Source organism: Eulemur rufifrons, chromosome 11 (assembly GCF_041146395.1).
Source record: "Eulemur rufifrons isolate Redbay chromosome 11, OSU_ERuf_1, whole genome shotgun sequence".
Lineage (NCBI taxonomy): Eukaryota > Metazoa > Chordata > Mammalia > Primates > Lemuridae > Eulemur > Eulemur rufifrons.
In genome coordinates, this window is record NC_090993.1 from 1548662 (window position 1) to 1566481 (window position 17820).

Here is a 17820-nt window from a genome sequence, read left to right on the forward strand (position 1 = left end):
AATCGTAACATATAGTTATTTTAACTTAGAAGTATCAAAACAGGAATTCTTTGATTCTCTAAGTGGTGGTCTCTGCAAAATGGAGCTGAAAGAAATCTTTTACATACCGATTTGATAAAATAATCTGCTGACCACGATCTGTCATTTTCTCTTACTATGGGCTTTTTGGGAGAATGCATGCTGTTTTAAGGCCAAATGTGTTTCTCTCTCTTCTCCCCTTCCCTGACTTTCCCCTCTCTGCCTGCTGCCGTCCTACCCCCCACCCTGCAGTGGAAGAATCTGACACCCGAGCCTTTCTCTTCCGTGTGGACCCTGCAGAGTCTACTCACGGCAGTATGACAGACTTGGCTAGGGCCGAAGGGGGACTTAGTCCAAGACTTTGTCTTCACTAGAACCTTATTTTGGGGGTATCCCCACTCCTCTCCCCCACAGAACAGCTGTGGTCGCCCTATTTATCCTCTACTGAAAAGGGAGGGAGTTTCCAGGGACGCTATGCTGTATTCAGCTGTCATGGGGTTTAAAAAGCACAATGTGAACATCAGGCTTTTGGCTTAAGTGTGAAATTCTCAAAATGAAAAGTGCTTTTCCATGAAGGAAACCTTTCCTTTAACTGGAAGGGGAGGGGGGAGGGGGGAGGGAAAGACTACCCACAGCACCAGTTTAGAATGAGGTTCAATGTGGCAATATCTGAAAAACTGAGAAGCAGTATTCTTTAAATTTATGTATCCTATAGGTCAAAATATTAAGGGCCATTAAGAAAATGACTATGAGGTGTCAATCCCAGTTTAAGTATGTTTTTGTAACCTGCTGAATTCTTCCAACAATTTCAATCACACTATAAACTTCCAAAGTGGGTTTATCTGCCAATTTCCACTGTCTTGCTAGATCACACCAAAATGACTTCCCAAGTTGAGAACAACTTGCAATAAGCTTTACTGAAAATGAACTGGCTACTGATCTCTCACGGTATATTTAAAATTCTCTTTTTGAATCTTGAATCTCTTCAAGGTTGGGTACTGATGTTCCTTCAGGAATAAAACAAAAGGGGGAAAACCTTCAAAGTATTACTCTGAATTTCCTGTGTAATGTCCTTCCAAGCACTGTTTCTGACCATGTCTCAGGTGGTATTCCAGAAGAGCATCAGTTAAACTGCATATCTAAGTCAGGAAACTGTTTTTAAGCTGGTTTAGATTCCAAATGTATACAAATGAAGTCACTTTAATCCTATAAATACTTCTTAATTTATTTTTAAAAAATTGTGCTGTTAACCCTTTTACGGGGCAACAAGCTATGTGAAAAGTACAAAACTTTTTGTCAAATGTAATATTGAGAGTGCTTTTGACATAGTTCACTGGTTTATCATCTGGATCAGTATATACTGCGCAACGGGCAAGGCTAGAATCCATGAACCAAGCTGCAAAGATCTCAAGCTAAATAAGGCGGAAAGATTTGGAGAAACAAAAGAAGGAAATTCTTTCCTATCCAATGTGTACTCTTCAGACTAATGCACTCTTTCTATCAAGCCTTCTAAACTGTTAAATAAAGTTTTCCAAACAAGCATTTAAACTTCATTACACAGAAGAGCAACAAGAATGGTATCCCGCCAGACAAAAGGCAGGAGGGAAAAAAATATATATACTGAGTTCAATGGGTAAGCCTGAATGTAGCACAGTTCTTCACAACCGATGGGGGTAATTCAACATGGTGTCCAACAACGTTCTAACGACGTGCTTCATCTCAACCGGTTACTATGAAGCAAGGTGTAAATGTTTGGCCCCAATCGGGCTTCAGAAATGGTTCTTTTTTTCATGACGAGCATGTCTGTCCAGCTATCAATCATGTTTGTTTGCACCAAATCCCAAGCCATTAAAATACGACTAATTTTAAGTTAAACAGAAGTCGTCTGCTCCAAATTCGCCATCAACTATCCATGCTACTGCATTCCTCTGAATGAAGACAAGATGAAATGTTTTGGGGGTGGGGGGGAGAAGAGGGGAGGGAGAGAAAAAAGTTACCAGTTAGAAAGTTTCAGAATCGGCATCATGACATTACAAAACACAGTGACATTAAAAAGTAGTCACATCACAGCAAACTATTGATACTTTCATCATCATAATCATTAAAACAATGTGTCTGCATCATGTTTTAGGCTAAATATTACAGTCTAAACTCATGATTATTTTGAACACTGGAGAAACCCAAGTGAACAATCGTGTTAGAAATATCATACTTTTTAGATTAACCCTGCAATAGTTATACAGAGTAAAAAAATCTTTATGATAGCTCATAACAGAAAAGAAAAAAGAAAGATCTTGGCAGTCTAAGGTAGAACTATGCATCATAACTACGTAGCTAATACTTCTCCTTTCAGTGGCTCAGTCTGGAATTCACCCTGCTCCATTCTGGGGGATGTGGAGCAGCTGGAGATGTAATTCACACACTGCACCGTGCACCTCTTTGAAGTATTCACAGGAAGGTGCAACCACCAACAATCCATTTTAGAACATCTGTACCATCCAATTAGTAACCACACACCCCCCTCACCCCCAAGAAACCACTGCATTTACTTTCTATGGATCTGTCTATTCGAGACCAATTTATATGAACGGAATCAGAACACGTGGCCTTTTGCATCTGGCTTCTGTCACTCACCCACACGGTAGCAGGTGTATCAGTACTGCACCCTGCCCCATTTTATATAGCCCTCAAACGCCACCCCCCCCCAAACCCAAACCGGCCTAGAACTTTACTGTTATAAAGGTCAGCAAATTCTCTCTTTTGAAATGGAGTTGTCAAGTGAAATATTTATTATAGTATCTTATGGTGTTACGATTTTTAAATGTTGTTTTCTTTAGCTTCATCTATATTTTTCAAATGTTCTATTCCAAACAGGTATTGCTTTAATTAGAAAGAAATGTGTGTGAGGAGGAGGAGGAGGAAAGACCCCAAAAGGTATGTGCAAAAAAGTCACATCACCAAATATTTGGTTATATAGAAGTTGTTTTTCTACTTCAGGTGAAAATGAATTTTTTAGGGCTGTCCCCCTGCTGTCAAAGCACCGAGGGTGCTGAACTGGACCCAGATCTTACAGCTGCGCGGAAACCTGGCTCACCGGCCAGTGAGCACCCACGCTGCTCAGGGCAGGGCGGCTCCTTCCCGCTCCCCGGCGGGGGGCACGGCCTCTCCTCCTGCGGGCGAGTCTGTCGCCATGCACCTCGCATTTCCCTACTTCTTCAAAATGAACGTTTATTTGAAGAAATAATTTCCAAATGACTAATAACATCAGAAAAACACAGACAATCACAGTTGTACATCGATAAAGACTTTATCTTAGAGCAGGCCTTGAAAAACTCAAAACAGGACAACAAAAGAGGGTATCGATTTCTGGTCCTAGTTGATGTCCCAGAGGAACGTTAGAATGTCATGTAGTGATCTGCAAACAAAAAGGCCCTGCCAGGGGCTGAGCCGCTGGATGGCAGTCCTCAAACGTCTCGACCCTCACACTCGCCATGCTTTGTGCTCCCATCTCTGGCTGCATGTCCTCACCTGCCTTGAGAAATGGTCAAGCCTCCTACAGTTTGTACCACAGAGACAAAAACAAAGCACAGAGAATGTACTTTTTCAAACCATATAGGCTACCCTGACAACCCTCCTCCACTGAGACTCACTTCCCAGGGAGCAGTTAGTCATCTTTTCTTAATAAAACGTTAAGGCGGGACATGCTGAACAAAAAAAATCTGTTTATCTGTTTCTAGGTAAATTACTTCCTTCTAAGCAAACTAAACATTTGACTTGCTCCATCTGACAAAAGAGGTAAGTCATTTACGTAAAATTTCTCATTACCTCTTTTAATACTGATATCACGTTAATTGCTTTTGCCCTTAACTATCAGCCTTACACTTTGTGCTTTCTTGGTGAAGTATCTCAAAGTAGTGGAAAAAACCTTTTAGACCTAGATTGGAAGACTGGCAGCAGTGAACGAGTTAATTAGCCTTGCCACGCTTCAGTTTCCTTACCCCTAAAAATGGTAAGAATACTTCCCTTATAGGACATGAACAATTTATCATGCAAGACAGTGTATATAAAGGGACCAGCTTTACACAGGTCCGTGGTAAATTTCAGTTTCCTTCTCTTTCCCTATCAAACATAGCTCGTGTTAGTACGCTACATAGTGTTAACAGACGTTTAAGAGTAAAATCCATAATCGAGATCATTAAATCTTCTGAAGTTTTTCAAATTTTGTATACTGTCTAGTTCTCACCTGTATAAAATGCTTCCTGCAGTGTTACATTTAGGTAGCACGATGAAGCAAGATTTTCAATAAAATCTTTAAAAACAGCTAAATGGATATAAATGAGGTGTCACATTTCAGCTTTTTTTTTTTGCCCCTGTCCCTCGCAAAACAATGACCACTATTGGCTCTTAGATTAAACTCTTTTTTAAGAGTGAGAGAGGGTACCATCTCTAAAAGAGAAAAAAAGTAAATCGTAAAGCACCCTTTAAATAAATTACTGCTTTCAAATGCTGCAATTTCATAACAAGCAGAATGTTTCTTTTGGAGAAAACACGGGAACATCACACGACAGCATTACCTTCAATATTCTGGTGGTCTATAAAAGGTGCTGGTCCCCATATTCTAACGGTGCCATCGTCTGAGGCGCTGGCCATCATGGATGGGATCTGTGGGTTCCAGCTCACACAGTTCACTGTACGTGTGTGCCCTGTCAGCTCCGCAATGGGCAGCTCACTGCGCTTGTGCCAGATGTAAACCTTGTGATCTGAATACACAGTAATTTAGAGAAAAGTCAGGGAGTCGTTTTACATTAACAAAACCAACTGATCTTAAGTTCATCATTCACCGCACACAGAGCATATGACTTTTGCTTACTAGAACTCAGAGGGAGAACAAGTATAACATGAAAAGTCTAACAAATTACCTTATGAAAAGTCATTTTAATAAAATACACTTTTTTCTTGTTAAAGATGATCAGCTCTCAAGTCACCAAAAAAAAAAACTATCTACAATATATCTGTCAATACATGAGTAATAAATAATTACAAATCGAGGTCCTTAAACATAAACAAATCCAGGCTTGGGTGATGATAAAAATCTATGGAAATGTGAGGTGACAGAAAAGCAATGTATCGGCCAGGTACAGTGGCTCACGCCTATAATCCCAGCTCTTTGGGAGGCTGAGACAAGAGGACTGCTTGAGGCCAAGAGGTTGAGACCAGCCCGGGCAACATAGTAAGTCCTCATTTGTGCAAAAATAAAAAAAAGTAAATTAGCCAGGCATGGAGGCGAATGCCTGTAGTCCTGGGTACTTGGGAGGCTGAGATGGGAGGGTCACTTAAGCCCAGGAGTTCAAGGTTGCAGAGAGCTATGATCACACCACTGCACTGCAGCCTGGTGACAGAGTGAGACCCTGTCTCTACAAACCAACCAAGCAATGCAAGATCCCTACAGCTTTCTTTCTTTGTGATAAACTAATCTTCAAAAACAAACCAAAACAACCAAATAGTACAGAGTATTAGTGAAGAGCACAGACTCTGGAACCGGACTACCCAAAATCACATCCTTCCTCCAACTTCGTCACTAGCTGTGTAACTCTGGGCAAGTTACTCATTCTTTGCAACTCTTCATCTGTAAATGGGAAAGTTACCTTATCTTGTTGTTATAAGAGGATTAAATACATTTGTGTATGAAAAGGTGTTTTGAACAGAGTAAATACCATGTCACTGTGAATAGATTAAGTACAGGTGGTGGTTCTTGAACAGAAGGCAGATCTCAGGGTGGACTGGACGGGTGTTTACTCTGAGGATTACCCGTCCACTGTGTGGTCAGCGTGGAAACTCCACGGCTGTGTGTGCTACACACTGAGGAAACTTCATGGAGAATGTGCCCTGGTTTTAAAACTTCCAACGTAAAGATAAAAAGCTGAGCCTGTATCTGAACCTTTTTTGTGTGTGAAGCAAAAGCTACGAGGCACTAATTGAAGAAATGGATTTATCTTTCTTAGAAGGCATTTGGTATTGAATAAATTTGAAAATAATTTTTTTCTTGCATAAAATGAAATTAGAAAGAAAAAGAGAAGGGGCAGATTAGCCGTGTTTCCCTCCCCTGAACTGAAGAGGTCTAAAGGAGAAAGAGAGCGTTCAAGTGCGACACAACTGAACCGTTCCTAGGTTCGAAGGAAAACGCTTTTGTGAAGACACAGTGCAAGCAGGATTGCAGCTGCAGAAGCAGCAAAAACAGGATTCGATGGAATCCAGGCCAGAGTGACGGGCTTCATGACCGAGCGCTGCCTGCTCTGTCAGCCTGGGAAACCCGCTGCTTCTTCCAGCGTAAAAACCACGTCTAGTTTTCCCATATGTTGCCAGCACAGTGAAAAAGCTTGAGTGTGGCACAACGTTTTGGGGAAAAGGTTTTCTAATGGCTCTGTTTTATACCAGCATTTTATATATGAATATGTGGGGATTTGGAGGGTCCCTGCAAGTAAGTGGCAAATGGATTACTGTGGTCATCTTGGGAGATAGTATATTCACTGTATCTGACTGGTTTCAAAACATTTTCAGAACCATTGTAAAGCACGTGAGTCATGAGAAATCTCATCTCTTTACTTCATAATTGTCTCATTTTTAGCTCTAAACAGAATAAAATGTGGTTTAATTACATGATTCATCAGGCTTGGTTCTAAGTTAGTTTGAGATTAAAAAAAAAGTGTGTCATCAATAGAGATAATGGTAGCTGTACATACTTATAAGCACCTCTAGGGTACATATTTTTAGAGAGAGCTATGGGGGATTCTGCAGCACAATTAAGAGAAAAAAAAAAAAAAAAACTAGCAGAACCAAGACTGAACAGACCATGGGGACAGGAGGAACTAAAAGGCAAATAGAAGGCGTTAGCATATTCAGACCATAGAAAAAGTCAATTAGAAACCAATGGAGAATTTGGAAGACCATGACATGCTTACACAGGTAAAAAATAATTTGGAAAAAAGTGACTAACGAACCACTCCTCTTCTCCTCCCAATCTTGTCTGACACCGATTTTTTGGGTAAAGAAAGAATAGAGAAATTCATACGCTTGATGTTTAAAATCTAAATCCCTAAATAACTCCCTTTTCCCAATCCTTAAATATACATTATTCTTAAAGGAAAAACTCGTGTTACTTTATGATCCTCTTATCTATTGAAATCAGTTTTTGGTCAAGATAGGGACAGCTACAATAAATGGAACATAACCAAAAGTGTTTACCAACGTAATATAGTTCCTTGGTCTATCTTATAAAACTATTTTTAAAAGTGCCTTAAATAATTTGCTTCTATAGTACCTAGAACTGTATAGTGGGTACTCAAGAAAAATGTGCTAAATGAAAACTTCCAGTAATTTGCCATTAATTATGTTCCTATCACCTTAAAAGTACACTAAGTTATAATACTGCCTCACTTATTTGTGCTTGCATCTTTTAAACAATTCTTATTTTATTTTTTCTTGTCTACTATTGTCTTTTCTACGTCACCACCTTTTATGAATCCAGAACAATTCATATTTTAGATTAGACAGACTTAAGACACATGCCTGCCTGGAATACTGATGTTTTCAGACTGGAGAAAAAATTTATTCAAGAGAGTAAGAGTACGGACGATTCTCTTAATTTCAGTTTTTCTGAAACCATAAGAATTATCAAACTGAATTATTCTCTACGGCCAATGAAGAAATACTGAAGATCTATAGTCATTATAGTCAATTCTGTCCAAGCTCAGGTAAAACATAACTAATTTTAACTTTTTAGACGCTACCAACCCTTGAAAACTACTAGTCCCATGAAAAAACAACCTAGTACGTGAAAATATATAATGATTTCACTCCATCTTGATTTGATACACGCCCCAACACGCCTCTACACGGTCAGAACAGGCACTATAGACGTGTAACAATAAGGAGGGCGTAAGTCATTACAAAAAAGGGAAATTAACAGTATATTGGATAAATAACTCAAAAAATTTTTAATTTAATGTCTTGAATTTTCTTGGAGACATGACTACCTTCATAAATGGAGAGAGAATTAAAAAACCATAACACGTGTAAACCGACAGGACACGATTTACCTTCACTGCCGCTGGCGATGAAGTCTTCGTTATGGCCTCCAAAACACGAATGAATTGTATAAAACCCTTGTGTAACACCTTGATACTTTCTTACTAAAACTCTGTCTTGCAAGTCCCATAAATGAACTCCCTGCAGGCAAAAGAAAATACAGGTATTTATTCTACCTCCACTCAAAATAATTTTAAAAAGTAATCTGTGAATCTCTTTGCTTGATAGAACACTTTTATTTTCTATTTATGCAAAATGCCAATGTTCTGATAAATTTATGATTGATTCTACATATTTAAGGATCAAACATGCAATAAAATTTAAGAAGTAGAAATATGGTATATGCTAATATCATAATTAGAATAAAACTTATACTAAGCTAAATTTTTTCTGAAAATTATATTAATAAACATACCTGAGTTGCTACATTTAACAAAGCTAATCGGCCATTTTTTGAAATAGTAAAAGACATAATAGGATGATCTTCTTGTACTCTGCAACCAGAAAATAAATTTGTCAAAAGCAACATATTATGAAGACATTCAAATTATAAATATAAGATGTTCCAGCTTAAATATGGCAATTTTGCCTGCAATCATTATCATGCACTATACTTCAACCAAAAAGAATCTGCGTTAACGATTACTAAGTACTACCTGACCGACAATACAAATTACCAATCAGATCAAAACCCAAACAAAAAACATAATCAAAACTGTTCTGAAAAAGTTCTATTACATATTTTAATATAAATCAGATAACTGCTGTATAATAGAAACAAAAAATAGTTACATGTTCCTATCTGTAAGGTCCTCGAAGTTATATCCCCGAATTCGCTGGTGCGTATCTGATGCCAGAACAGTCTTCCCGTCACTCAAGCACCAGAGGCATTGCACTCTGACCCCTTCCCAGGAGTCGAGGAGATTACCGTCTAAATCCTGAGCAGGAGAAAACTGCTATTAACTCCACTACTGAATAGCACTCAGAAAGCAAACAAAGAACCAAAGAATCTCCTCACAATATCTTTTAGTAATAGGTTTGTTTTTTCCTGAGAGTGGTCTCTACCTAATTGTTCCAGAAGCGTTTTTAACCATAAGAATTTAAATATAGATCAAATTTCATTACAACATTACCTAAGAGTGGATGGGAAGACGTGTAAATCTGTTTTTCTTCAATAGCACACCATGTATAAACAAAATAAAGAAACAATCCTAATTTCCAAGTAAGGTCTCACTTTTATTAGAAAAAAATTAAAAAACTCCTTTAAAATTCACTATACTGGAATTTGTCCTATAATATTCAGAAGTTATGATATTGAAAAAGATTACGAAAACACCTTACAGCTTTATACAGAACTTAGGAATCTGTTATGATATTTTTCAAAACTTTACCAAATCTGTAATGTGCTCCATAGATCAAAGCTCTTACAGTCGTTATCTTACTGCATATTCAAAGTTCTGAGAGGAATTACTGTTCCCACTGCGCAGATTAGAGAACCACCAAGTCCGGTACCCTGAGGGCTTAACCACCATATGGGACAGGGAAGTCTGAAGAAACACACATTGTTGTCTCGCACCCCGAGAACTGAGAACAGCTTATAATCAATGCTGCAATAATATGACACTAAATTCCTTGTGTTTCAAACCAGCTTAATAAAAGAAACTGGTAGCTTGTTTTAGCTAAATTAAATGATTTATTATCTATCTTGCTTAATTTTAGTTTAAAAAATAAATCTGGGCTGGGCACAGTGGCTCGCATCTGTAAATTCTAACACTTTGGGGAGCTGAGGTGGGAAGATTGCTTGAGCCTAGGAGTTCGAGACCAGCCTGGCCAACAGCAAGACCCCATCTCTACTAAAACTAAAAAATTAGCTGGACGCAGTGGCGCATGCCTGTAGTCCCAGCTACTTGGGAGGCTGAGGCAGGAGGATTACTTGAGCCCAGGGGTTCAAGCTATGATGACACCACTGCACTCTAGCCTGGGGCGACAGAATGAGACCGTCTCTAAAAAAATAAAATCTGAAAGTGCCTATTAGAACTATTCAAGGCAGTGATATGACAGAATCTAGACAAAACAGTAATGACACATTTGTATCGGTGTTTACTTTGTCCTAAGACTTTTTTACCTGTTACTGTTATCATTCCAACAATCCAAGATAATCGGAGCAGCTACCGAGCAGAAGATAACCCAGAGATTGAAAAGTTCTCTGGTAGCACTTGTCACCAATATCCCTCAAGTATTTAAGACAGTCTATCCATGAAATTCAGCAATTTTTTTTGGTTACCAAAATTTAAAGGACAGAAAATCTCAAAAGCAATCAAATGCTAAATATTTCCATTCCTATAAATTAGAAATTTGCTTATAAGAACAAAAATGTTTAGCAAAATAAATTTTTTGTTTTACTAAACTCAAAGTCTATACCTTACACAAACATTTGAAGTCATTAAAAGAATGAAGAAAAAAAATAACAGAAAATTCTACAGGATGGTGCTTGCCTAGGAGGATGGCAAAGTAGGTCTTTATGTAGTATATTTTGTAAAAGATACTGAGTCAAGTGAATTCTTTATTTAAACAAAACTAAATTTGCTTTTAAACAAGTAGCCATCGGGAAGGGGCACCGAATACTCACACACTGATAGAACTGCCCACGCTGGCCCCCAGTCACAAAGCGCTTCCCATCTGGATTCCAAGCCACACTTGTTAAACTGTCTTCATGAGACTGGCTCATTTTTGTCCTCAGTTCTCCTGTCTACAAGGAAATAAAACTGTGCATAAGACCTTCAAGATAACCCTCTAAAGAGAATATGTAAAGAAAAAAAAAGAATGTGAAAAAAAAAAAAAAGGTAACTGGGATATCTAGTGAATTTGGTATTTTAACCAGTCCTACCAAAAAAAAAAAAAAAAAAAAGAAGAAAAGAAAAGAAAAAGGCTATAGCACTCAGAAAAGAAATTAAGGCCTTGAAGAAAAACCTACAGTTGAACTTCATGTCTGGCATAGGTGACCCAAAGAGTACATATGATGAGATAAACTTTAATAAATCTCTCATCTTAATCAATTACATTCATAAACTAAAACATGTAATTTTCCCCAAGCAAGATGATGAAAATCCCAAGGCTACATACCTATACCTTCTGAAATTCTACTTCTCAGTCCAAAGTTCTTTGTAAATTTTATTCTAAAACTAGTTAATGCAATTAGCAATTCTTCACAAACATGACTGACTACTGGCTAGAAAAACTATGTTCTTACGCTAGGACAAAGAGAAGTCTAAATTATGTTAAGTTTCATATTCAAATGTTTACAATATACTAGGGAAGATGGGAAAAGAAAAATTATTTTTCTGACACGTAACCTTATTTTAATTGAAAGTAATAGAAACGGGAAGCCTTCTACTGTTCCCCACAGCCATTCTACAGCCTTTCCAACCAAGCCGGAATATTTAGTGGTTACAACCCTCAGATATCATCCTGTGAACATTTTCTAAGTTACTCAACTTAGAAGGTGCACACATACCATTTAATCTAGTGTTGATTCCATTTTGTTCAGGGATTAGAAACAGGATCTGAGAGATAATAGCTGCCCTTGATATAATAAAAAGTACATGGGCATAATTTTCCTGTGAGAAATGGGTAATCAAAAGTAAAAATAAAGAGTGAAAACCAAGGGTATGATTAGGAAATGGGGCCAAGTACTAAAAGCAAAGAGGGCACAAAAACAGAAACTCAAATGTCTGCCTTACACCGGAAAAAAAAAAAAAAAAAAAAAAGTTCAGTGATCTAAATCATTCCTGCAAATTTTTAACTACTCTCACCTATTTACCCTTTTGGGTTGATAGATATAAACAGTTAGCATAAAAGTTGAAAAGCACAAACAAATACACATACAACAGCTAAATTCTTGGCATTTTCTATTCACAAATATGTTAACACACTAAGTGCTAAAGGTAGGAATGGTCTTTTCTTCTGTTATACTCAAAATAATGAGTAGATGAGGTTATTTCTTAGAAACCTACCCAAAAACACAAATAATCTGAAAACGGATTAAAAGATCACCTTTTCAGAACAATTATATAAAGTATTGCATAAAACAACAGTTTAACCATTCAGAAATTTAAAATTGCCTCCAAGGCACATTTAGCACTATAAATTAAATCTCTATTATACGATCAAGACTACATACGTAGTCCCACTGGAGGAAAAAAAAGCTTTAATGGAAAAAAAACTTCCTTTCATCTTTTAGATCAGGTTTACTTCAAGCTCTGTTTTACTGAGAAAGCCATCTATTCTGGTTTGTCACCTCCCTGAACCTAATCACAAACACAACACCGATCACTCTTTCAAAAACTATTATTTAGCATAATATTTAAATGCATAAATCTGAACACTCGGGTGCCACCTGAAGAACTATCTGTTCCAAGAGATACATTATAGTAATTTAAGTTGAATGGCTCTGTTCTAAAAACCAGGGATAAAATCGTAATGCGTATGTGCACTGTGACTTTGCTGTACTTAACGGCGAAACCAAGGACGGAACTCGCTCACTTGTACGTTCCAAAGCCAAAGCTCAGAGCAGTCATCCGGGCCACAAGCAACAAGATAGTTGTCGTCTGGACTCCACGCAATATAAGAAACGCCATAAGCATGTCCTTCTAACGTTTTAAGCAGTTTTAGCAGGTGTGTATCCTAGGAGGGAAAATAGACAACTCGGTTAACTCCCGTACCACAAGTCCTGTTTTCTGGCACGAGAACTCAAATAGCTGCAAAGAGGTACTTGGATAACATAATCTGAGGAGATTTTCAAACGATTTTCTCCTCGGCTGAAGCTCTGACAGCCTGCTGCACACAGACTCGTTCCCACCGCAACATCTGTTAAGCATCTACTCTGCACAAGGCATTTGTGCTAGACGAAAACATAAAGATGACGCAGAATTCGCCCTTAGGAAGCTTTCGAGGGAACTGAAAACACATGGGTATAAGAGCTCTTATTTATTTTTAAGAACTTTATTGTGATATAACTTACCATAAAGTTCATCCTTTTATTAAAGTGTACAATTCAGCGGTTTTAGTATATTGACAGAGTTGTGCAACTATTACCACCATCTTATATTAAAACATTTTCATCACCCCCAAAAGAAGCTCCACACCCATCAGCAGCCCTTGTCCTCTCTCCTTGCAGCCTCAGCAGACGCTATTTTTTCTCTACGGATTTGCCTATTCTGGACATTTCACATAAATGGAATTATACAAGGTATGGTCTCTTGTAACCGGCTTCTTCCACTTAGCATAATGTTTTCAGGGTTCATCCAGGTTGTAGACTGCATCAGTATTTCATTCCTTTTTATTGCTGAATAACATTCCACTTTACAGATATACTATATTTTGTTCATCTACTCATCAGCTGATGAACATCTGGATTGTTTCTACTTCTTGGCTATCATGAATAATGCTACTATGAACATGTATGAGTTTTCACGTGAACATCTTTTTATTTCTCTTGTCTATACATGTAATAGGATTTCTGGGTCATATGCTAACTCTGTTTCACGTTTTGAAAAACTGCCAAATTGTTTTCCAAACGGTTGCGCCATTTTACATTCCTACCAGCAAAGCTACCACTTATTTAGTGCTAATCAATATCAGCACTATATATAAATAATCTTATTTCTTACAAATCTAAGAGGTAGGTATTATCCTCTCCCCCATATGACAGGGAAGGAAAGAGAGATGTAGAAAGGCCAGAAACAGGCCTGTTTACGGTACGGTGAGGATGTGAGTCTGGGCTGCCTAACTGCAAAGCCCACTCTGTGGGCACCGCAGGCTGAACTGTGAGGTGTGAATGTGGACGGCGAGGGACTATGCTGGAAGAGTTGACGTGTTTGTTTTAGGGTAAGGGCTCGAATTTTATCCTGTGGGTGAAAAACCACTTGAAAATTTTTAGCTAGGGAATATATTTTATATGTATATATCATATATATGACATATATAATATGGTACTGCCCTAGGGAGAGGACCAGGACAACCCTGTGGAAGATGAACCAGACGGGAGAGACAGAGGTACGGCAATAACCAGCCCGTGCAGCAGCCACGGTTAACAGTCACGGTTCCCAAGAAATGAGGCCCTAAAATGAAATGCTCGGGACTAAAAGAGGTCATATTAAAAGATACGTTAGAGATAAAAAACGACACAACAGAATGTAGTAAGAAATGTTCAAAGACAACCTCCAGATTTCTGGTTTAGAGGGTATCAGTGGACGTTTACGGAGGAAGTAAGAGTTTGGCTCGAAGTGGGCAGAGACAGTAAGTTTTAGACTTCAGTCTACGGACTGAGTCCGGCTTTGAGCCTCAGGGGAAATTCCAACGGCGATGGCCTACAAGCAGTTAGAAGCAAGTCTGGAACTAATCTGATAAAATTCGGTTGGAGATTTTCCCCCCAGAAATGTCACCGAGAAATGGACTGTGCTTTGTTTCTCACTGGGCTCTGAGTTTATCATTCATTCATAAAATCATCTAGTTCAAGTCTCCATTGTTCTGAAAAATTTAAATAGTTAACAATGCAACTACTACTGATTTTTCTTTGGGAATGGGGCAACAGGCATGAGGTAACTGCGTTAGATCAGCAGTATCATTAGGTCAAAGTAGCATACATAATTTACTAGCCAAATCTTTCTGACTAGCTCAAGGTCTTCCAGGAACAAACTTTCATTCACAGATCTTGTACTCCAGATCAACACAAAAATTCGCTTTTAAACTGAAGAGGAACTCCTTTAGAATTATTTAACTCAAAAACTACTTGTTTTCATGCATTTTAATTAAAAAAAAAAATCCTGTAAAAGTTGAAAACAAACAAGGATCTTCCCAGGTACAGTGCCTTTATGCTGACTTATTCAAAGTGGAAATATCATGATCATGGAGTCCACATGACTTTGCTTGGATTTCTGGGGGCAGTGGGTGAAATTCATTTTTGGGGAGCAAAGATACAAAAAACTGTTAAAGGGAAACTAGGCATTGGAATCATACCAACTCAGGGCTCTCTTATGTATTCTTGTTTCTTTTTTTGAGACAGGGTTTTGCTCTGTTTCCCTGGTTGGAGTGCAGTGGTATGATCACAGCTCACTGCAGCCTCAGACTCCTGGGCTTAAGCCATCCCTCCTGGCCTCAGCCTCCCAAGTAGCTGGGACTACAGGTTTGTACCATCATGTCCACCCAAGTTTTCTTATTTTTTTGGTAGAGACAGGGTCTTTCTATGTTACCCAGACTGGTCTTAAACTCCAGGCCTCAAGAGATCCTCCTGCTTCCACCTCTAAAAGCTCTGGGATTACAGGCATGAGCTGCCACATCTGGCCTCTTTTCTATCCATTAAAACACACACACACACACACACACACACACACAATACATGTTCAAAAGGAGAACATATCTTCTTAGTATTTTTGCAAATAGTGTTTGACATAACAAAAATAAGAGTTAAAAAGTCCAAGAGGACTTACTGTAGTACAGGTATCTAAAAATTATGGTCTCTAAAACCCTCTACAGGCTGGGTATGGTAGCTCACATCTGTAATCCCAGCACTCTAGGAGGCTGAGGCAGGAGGACCGCTTGAGGCCAAGAGTCCGAGACCAGCCTGGGCAACACAGCAAGACCTCGCCTCAACAACAAAATCAGCCAAGAGTGGTGGTGCAAGCCTATAGTCCCAGCTACTAGGGAGGCTGAGGTAGGGGGATCCTTTGAGCCCAGGAGTTTGAGCGACAGAGAGACCCTGTCTCAAAAAATAAATAAATTAAAACCTTTATATGTTTTGGATTATAATGTAAGCATTAACTCCTCATTTCCCAAGCTAACGTGGCCACAACAGCCCTCTGCATGTAACACATATTTCATTCTGCTTTAGCAAAATACACACGAGATCCTCCTTCATCTGGCTGCTACTGACTTCATTAACCTTAACTCTTAGTCTACCAAAAACTCTCCCCAAACCGCCCATATGCCAAACCATGCTTTCTTTCACCCAAGGACCATTCCTAACTAGTTTTGCCTAAATAGTTCTCTTCTTCACCTGAGACTTACTTTTCTTACATTCCCTAGCTTTCCAGTTCCAGTAGGATCTCTTCTATGAGTTCCTGTAGCACTCACACTGTTGCTAGAAAAAAACTGAATAAATCATGGTTTTGATATCATTGCCTTCCTTTCAGCTACCTTGCAAATAACTGCTGAATGAAAATATAACTCCTGGCCAGGCATGGTGGCTCACACCTGTAATCCTAGCACTCTGGGAGGCCAAGACAGGAGGACTGCTTGAGCTCAGGAGTTCAAGACCAGCCTGAGCAAGAGTGAGACCCCGTCTCTATTAAAAATAGAAAAATTAGACAGATGTCTTGATGCATGCCTATAGTCCCAGCTACTCGGGAAGCTGAGGAAGGAAGATTGTTTGAGCCCAGGAGCTTGAGGTTGCAGTGAGCTGATTGTGCCACTGCACGCCAGCCTGGGCGACAGAGCGAGACTCGGTCCCCACCCCCCAAAAAAATACACACACATATATATATTTATATATATACAAAATTCCTTAGAATAGTATTCAAAAGGCCATGATTTGATCCCAAACTCTTTCTGTACTCTTTTTTAAATTTTTAACAAATTTTAGAGATTAGGTCTCACTTTGTTGCTCACGCTGGAGTGCAGTGGTGTGATCACAGCTCATTGCAGCCTCCACCTTCTGGGGGCTCAAGTGATCCTCCCAATTCAGCCTCCAGAGTGGCTGGGACTACAGGCACACACCACCATACCCGACTAATTGAAAAATTTTTTTGTAGAGACAGGGACTCACTATGTTGCCCAGGCTGGTCTCAAACTCCTGGGCTCAGGTGATCCTCCTGCCTTGGCCTCCAAAGTGGTGGTTTATAGATGTGAGCCACTGCACCTGGCCTCTTTTTCTAGTCTTATTTCCCACTCTTTGCCATTATTCATCCTATTCTCTTAGTATTATTTTTTTCCAGAGGGGAAGGGAGGCAAAGATGTTTCCTCTCTTCCTAAATGCCCTTTCCCTATTTCCACCTGTGTGATGCACAGTAAAGCCCTAATGAGGTGCTCCCGCCTTTGAAGGTCCTTTGTGCTTTCATGATACCTTATATATACTACATGATGCTTATTTCACTGCATTTTATTTCCCTGTCTAAACCGTACATTCCTTTCACAGAAGTTCTTAATCTGAGATTGTAAGAAGGGGTCCAGGGAGAGAATCAAGGGGCCTTGAACTTAAATGGGAAAAAGGTACATCTCTATTTTCATTAACTACAGCCTGAAATTTGGTATTTCCTTCAATCTTGAAAGCCGACAATTAACAAGGTAGTATAGGTATATTAGTATTCTGTAACAGGTAGTATATTAGGTAGTAAATAGCGTAGTATGAGTTTATTCTGAACAACAGAATATCAAATCTTTTCCGATCATATTACAGTTGTTGCAAATATCTTGAAATACTACTTACATTCATCCCTACTTGAAAATTCTGATAGTTATATGTGGAGCTAGAATTATTTAATGTGTTAATAAGGCAGCAACATACATGTTTTTATACTATGTTGATAACTAGATTTTAATATAATTGAGTTTCTTTAGTAATTAATATATAATATATTTGGGCTCACTATGTGTTTCAGTTCACGCATTTAAAAACAGTATTCTAGCCAGGTGCAGTGGCTCACACCTGTAATCCTAGCACTT

The 17820-nt window shown here is 38.7% G+C and overlaps 1 protein-coding gene across 2 annotated transcripts in view; it reads right to left on the reverse strand.

Moving 5' to 3' along the window:
* Nucleotides 1–1031: 1031 nt before the first annotated feature.
* WDR26 (WD repeat domain 26) overlaps nucleotides 1032–17820 on the reverse strand; it is a 39214-nt gene continuing 22425 nt past the window's right edge. For both annotated transcript variants that reach the window (XM_069484509.1, XM_069484508.1), the window contains exons 8-14: nucleotides 12646–12786; nucleotides 10733–10852; nucleotides 8896–9041; nucleotides 8519–8597; nucleotides 8115–8244; nucleotides 4593–4778; nucleotides 1032–1946 (exon numbers count right to left, since the gene is read on the reverse strand). In XM_069484509.1, coding sequence (XP_069340610.1) covers nucleotides 1921–1946; nucleotides 4593–4778; nucleotides 8115–8244; nucleotides 8519–8597; nucleotides 8896–9041; nucleotides 10733–10852; nucleotides 12646–12786 — 828 coding nt within the window. In that variant the 3' untranslated portion in view covers nucleotides 1032–1920. The remainder of the gene's footprint in view (nucleotides 1947–4592; nucleotides 4779–8114; nucleotides 8245–8518; nucleotides 8598–8895; nucleotides 9042–10732; nucleotides 10853–12645; nucleotides 12787–17820) is intronic.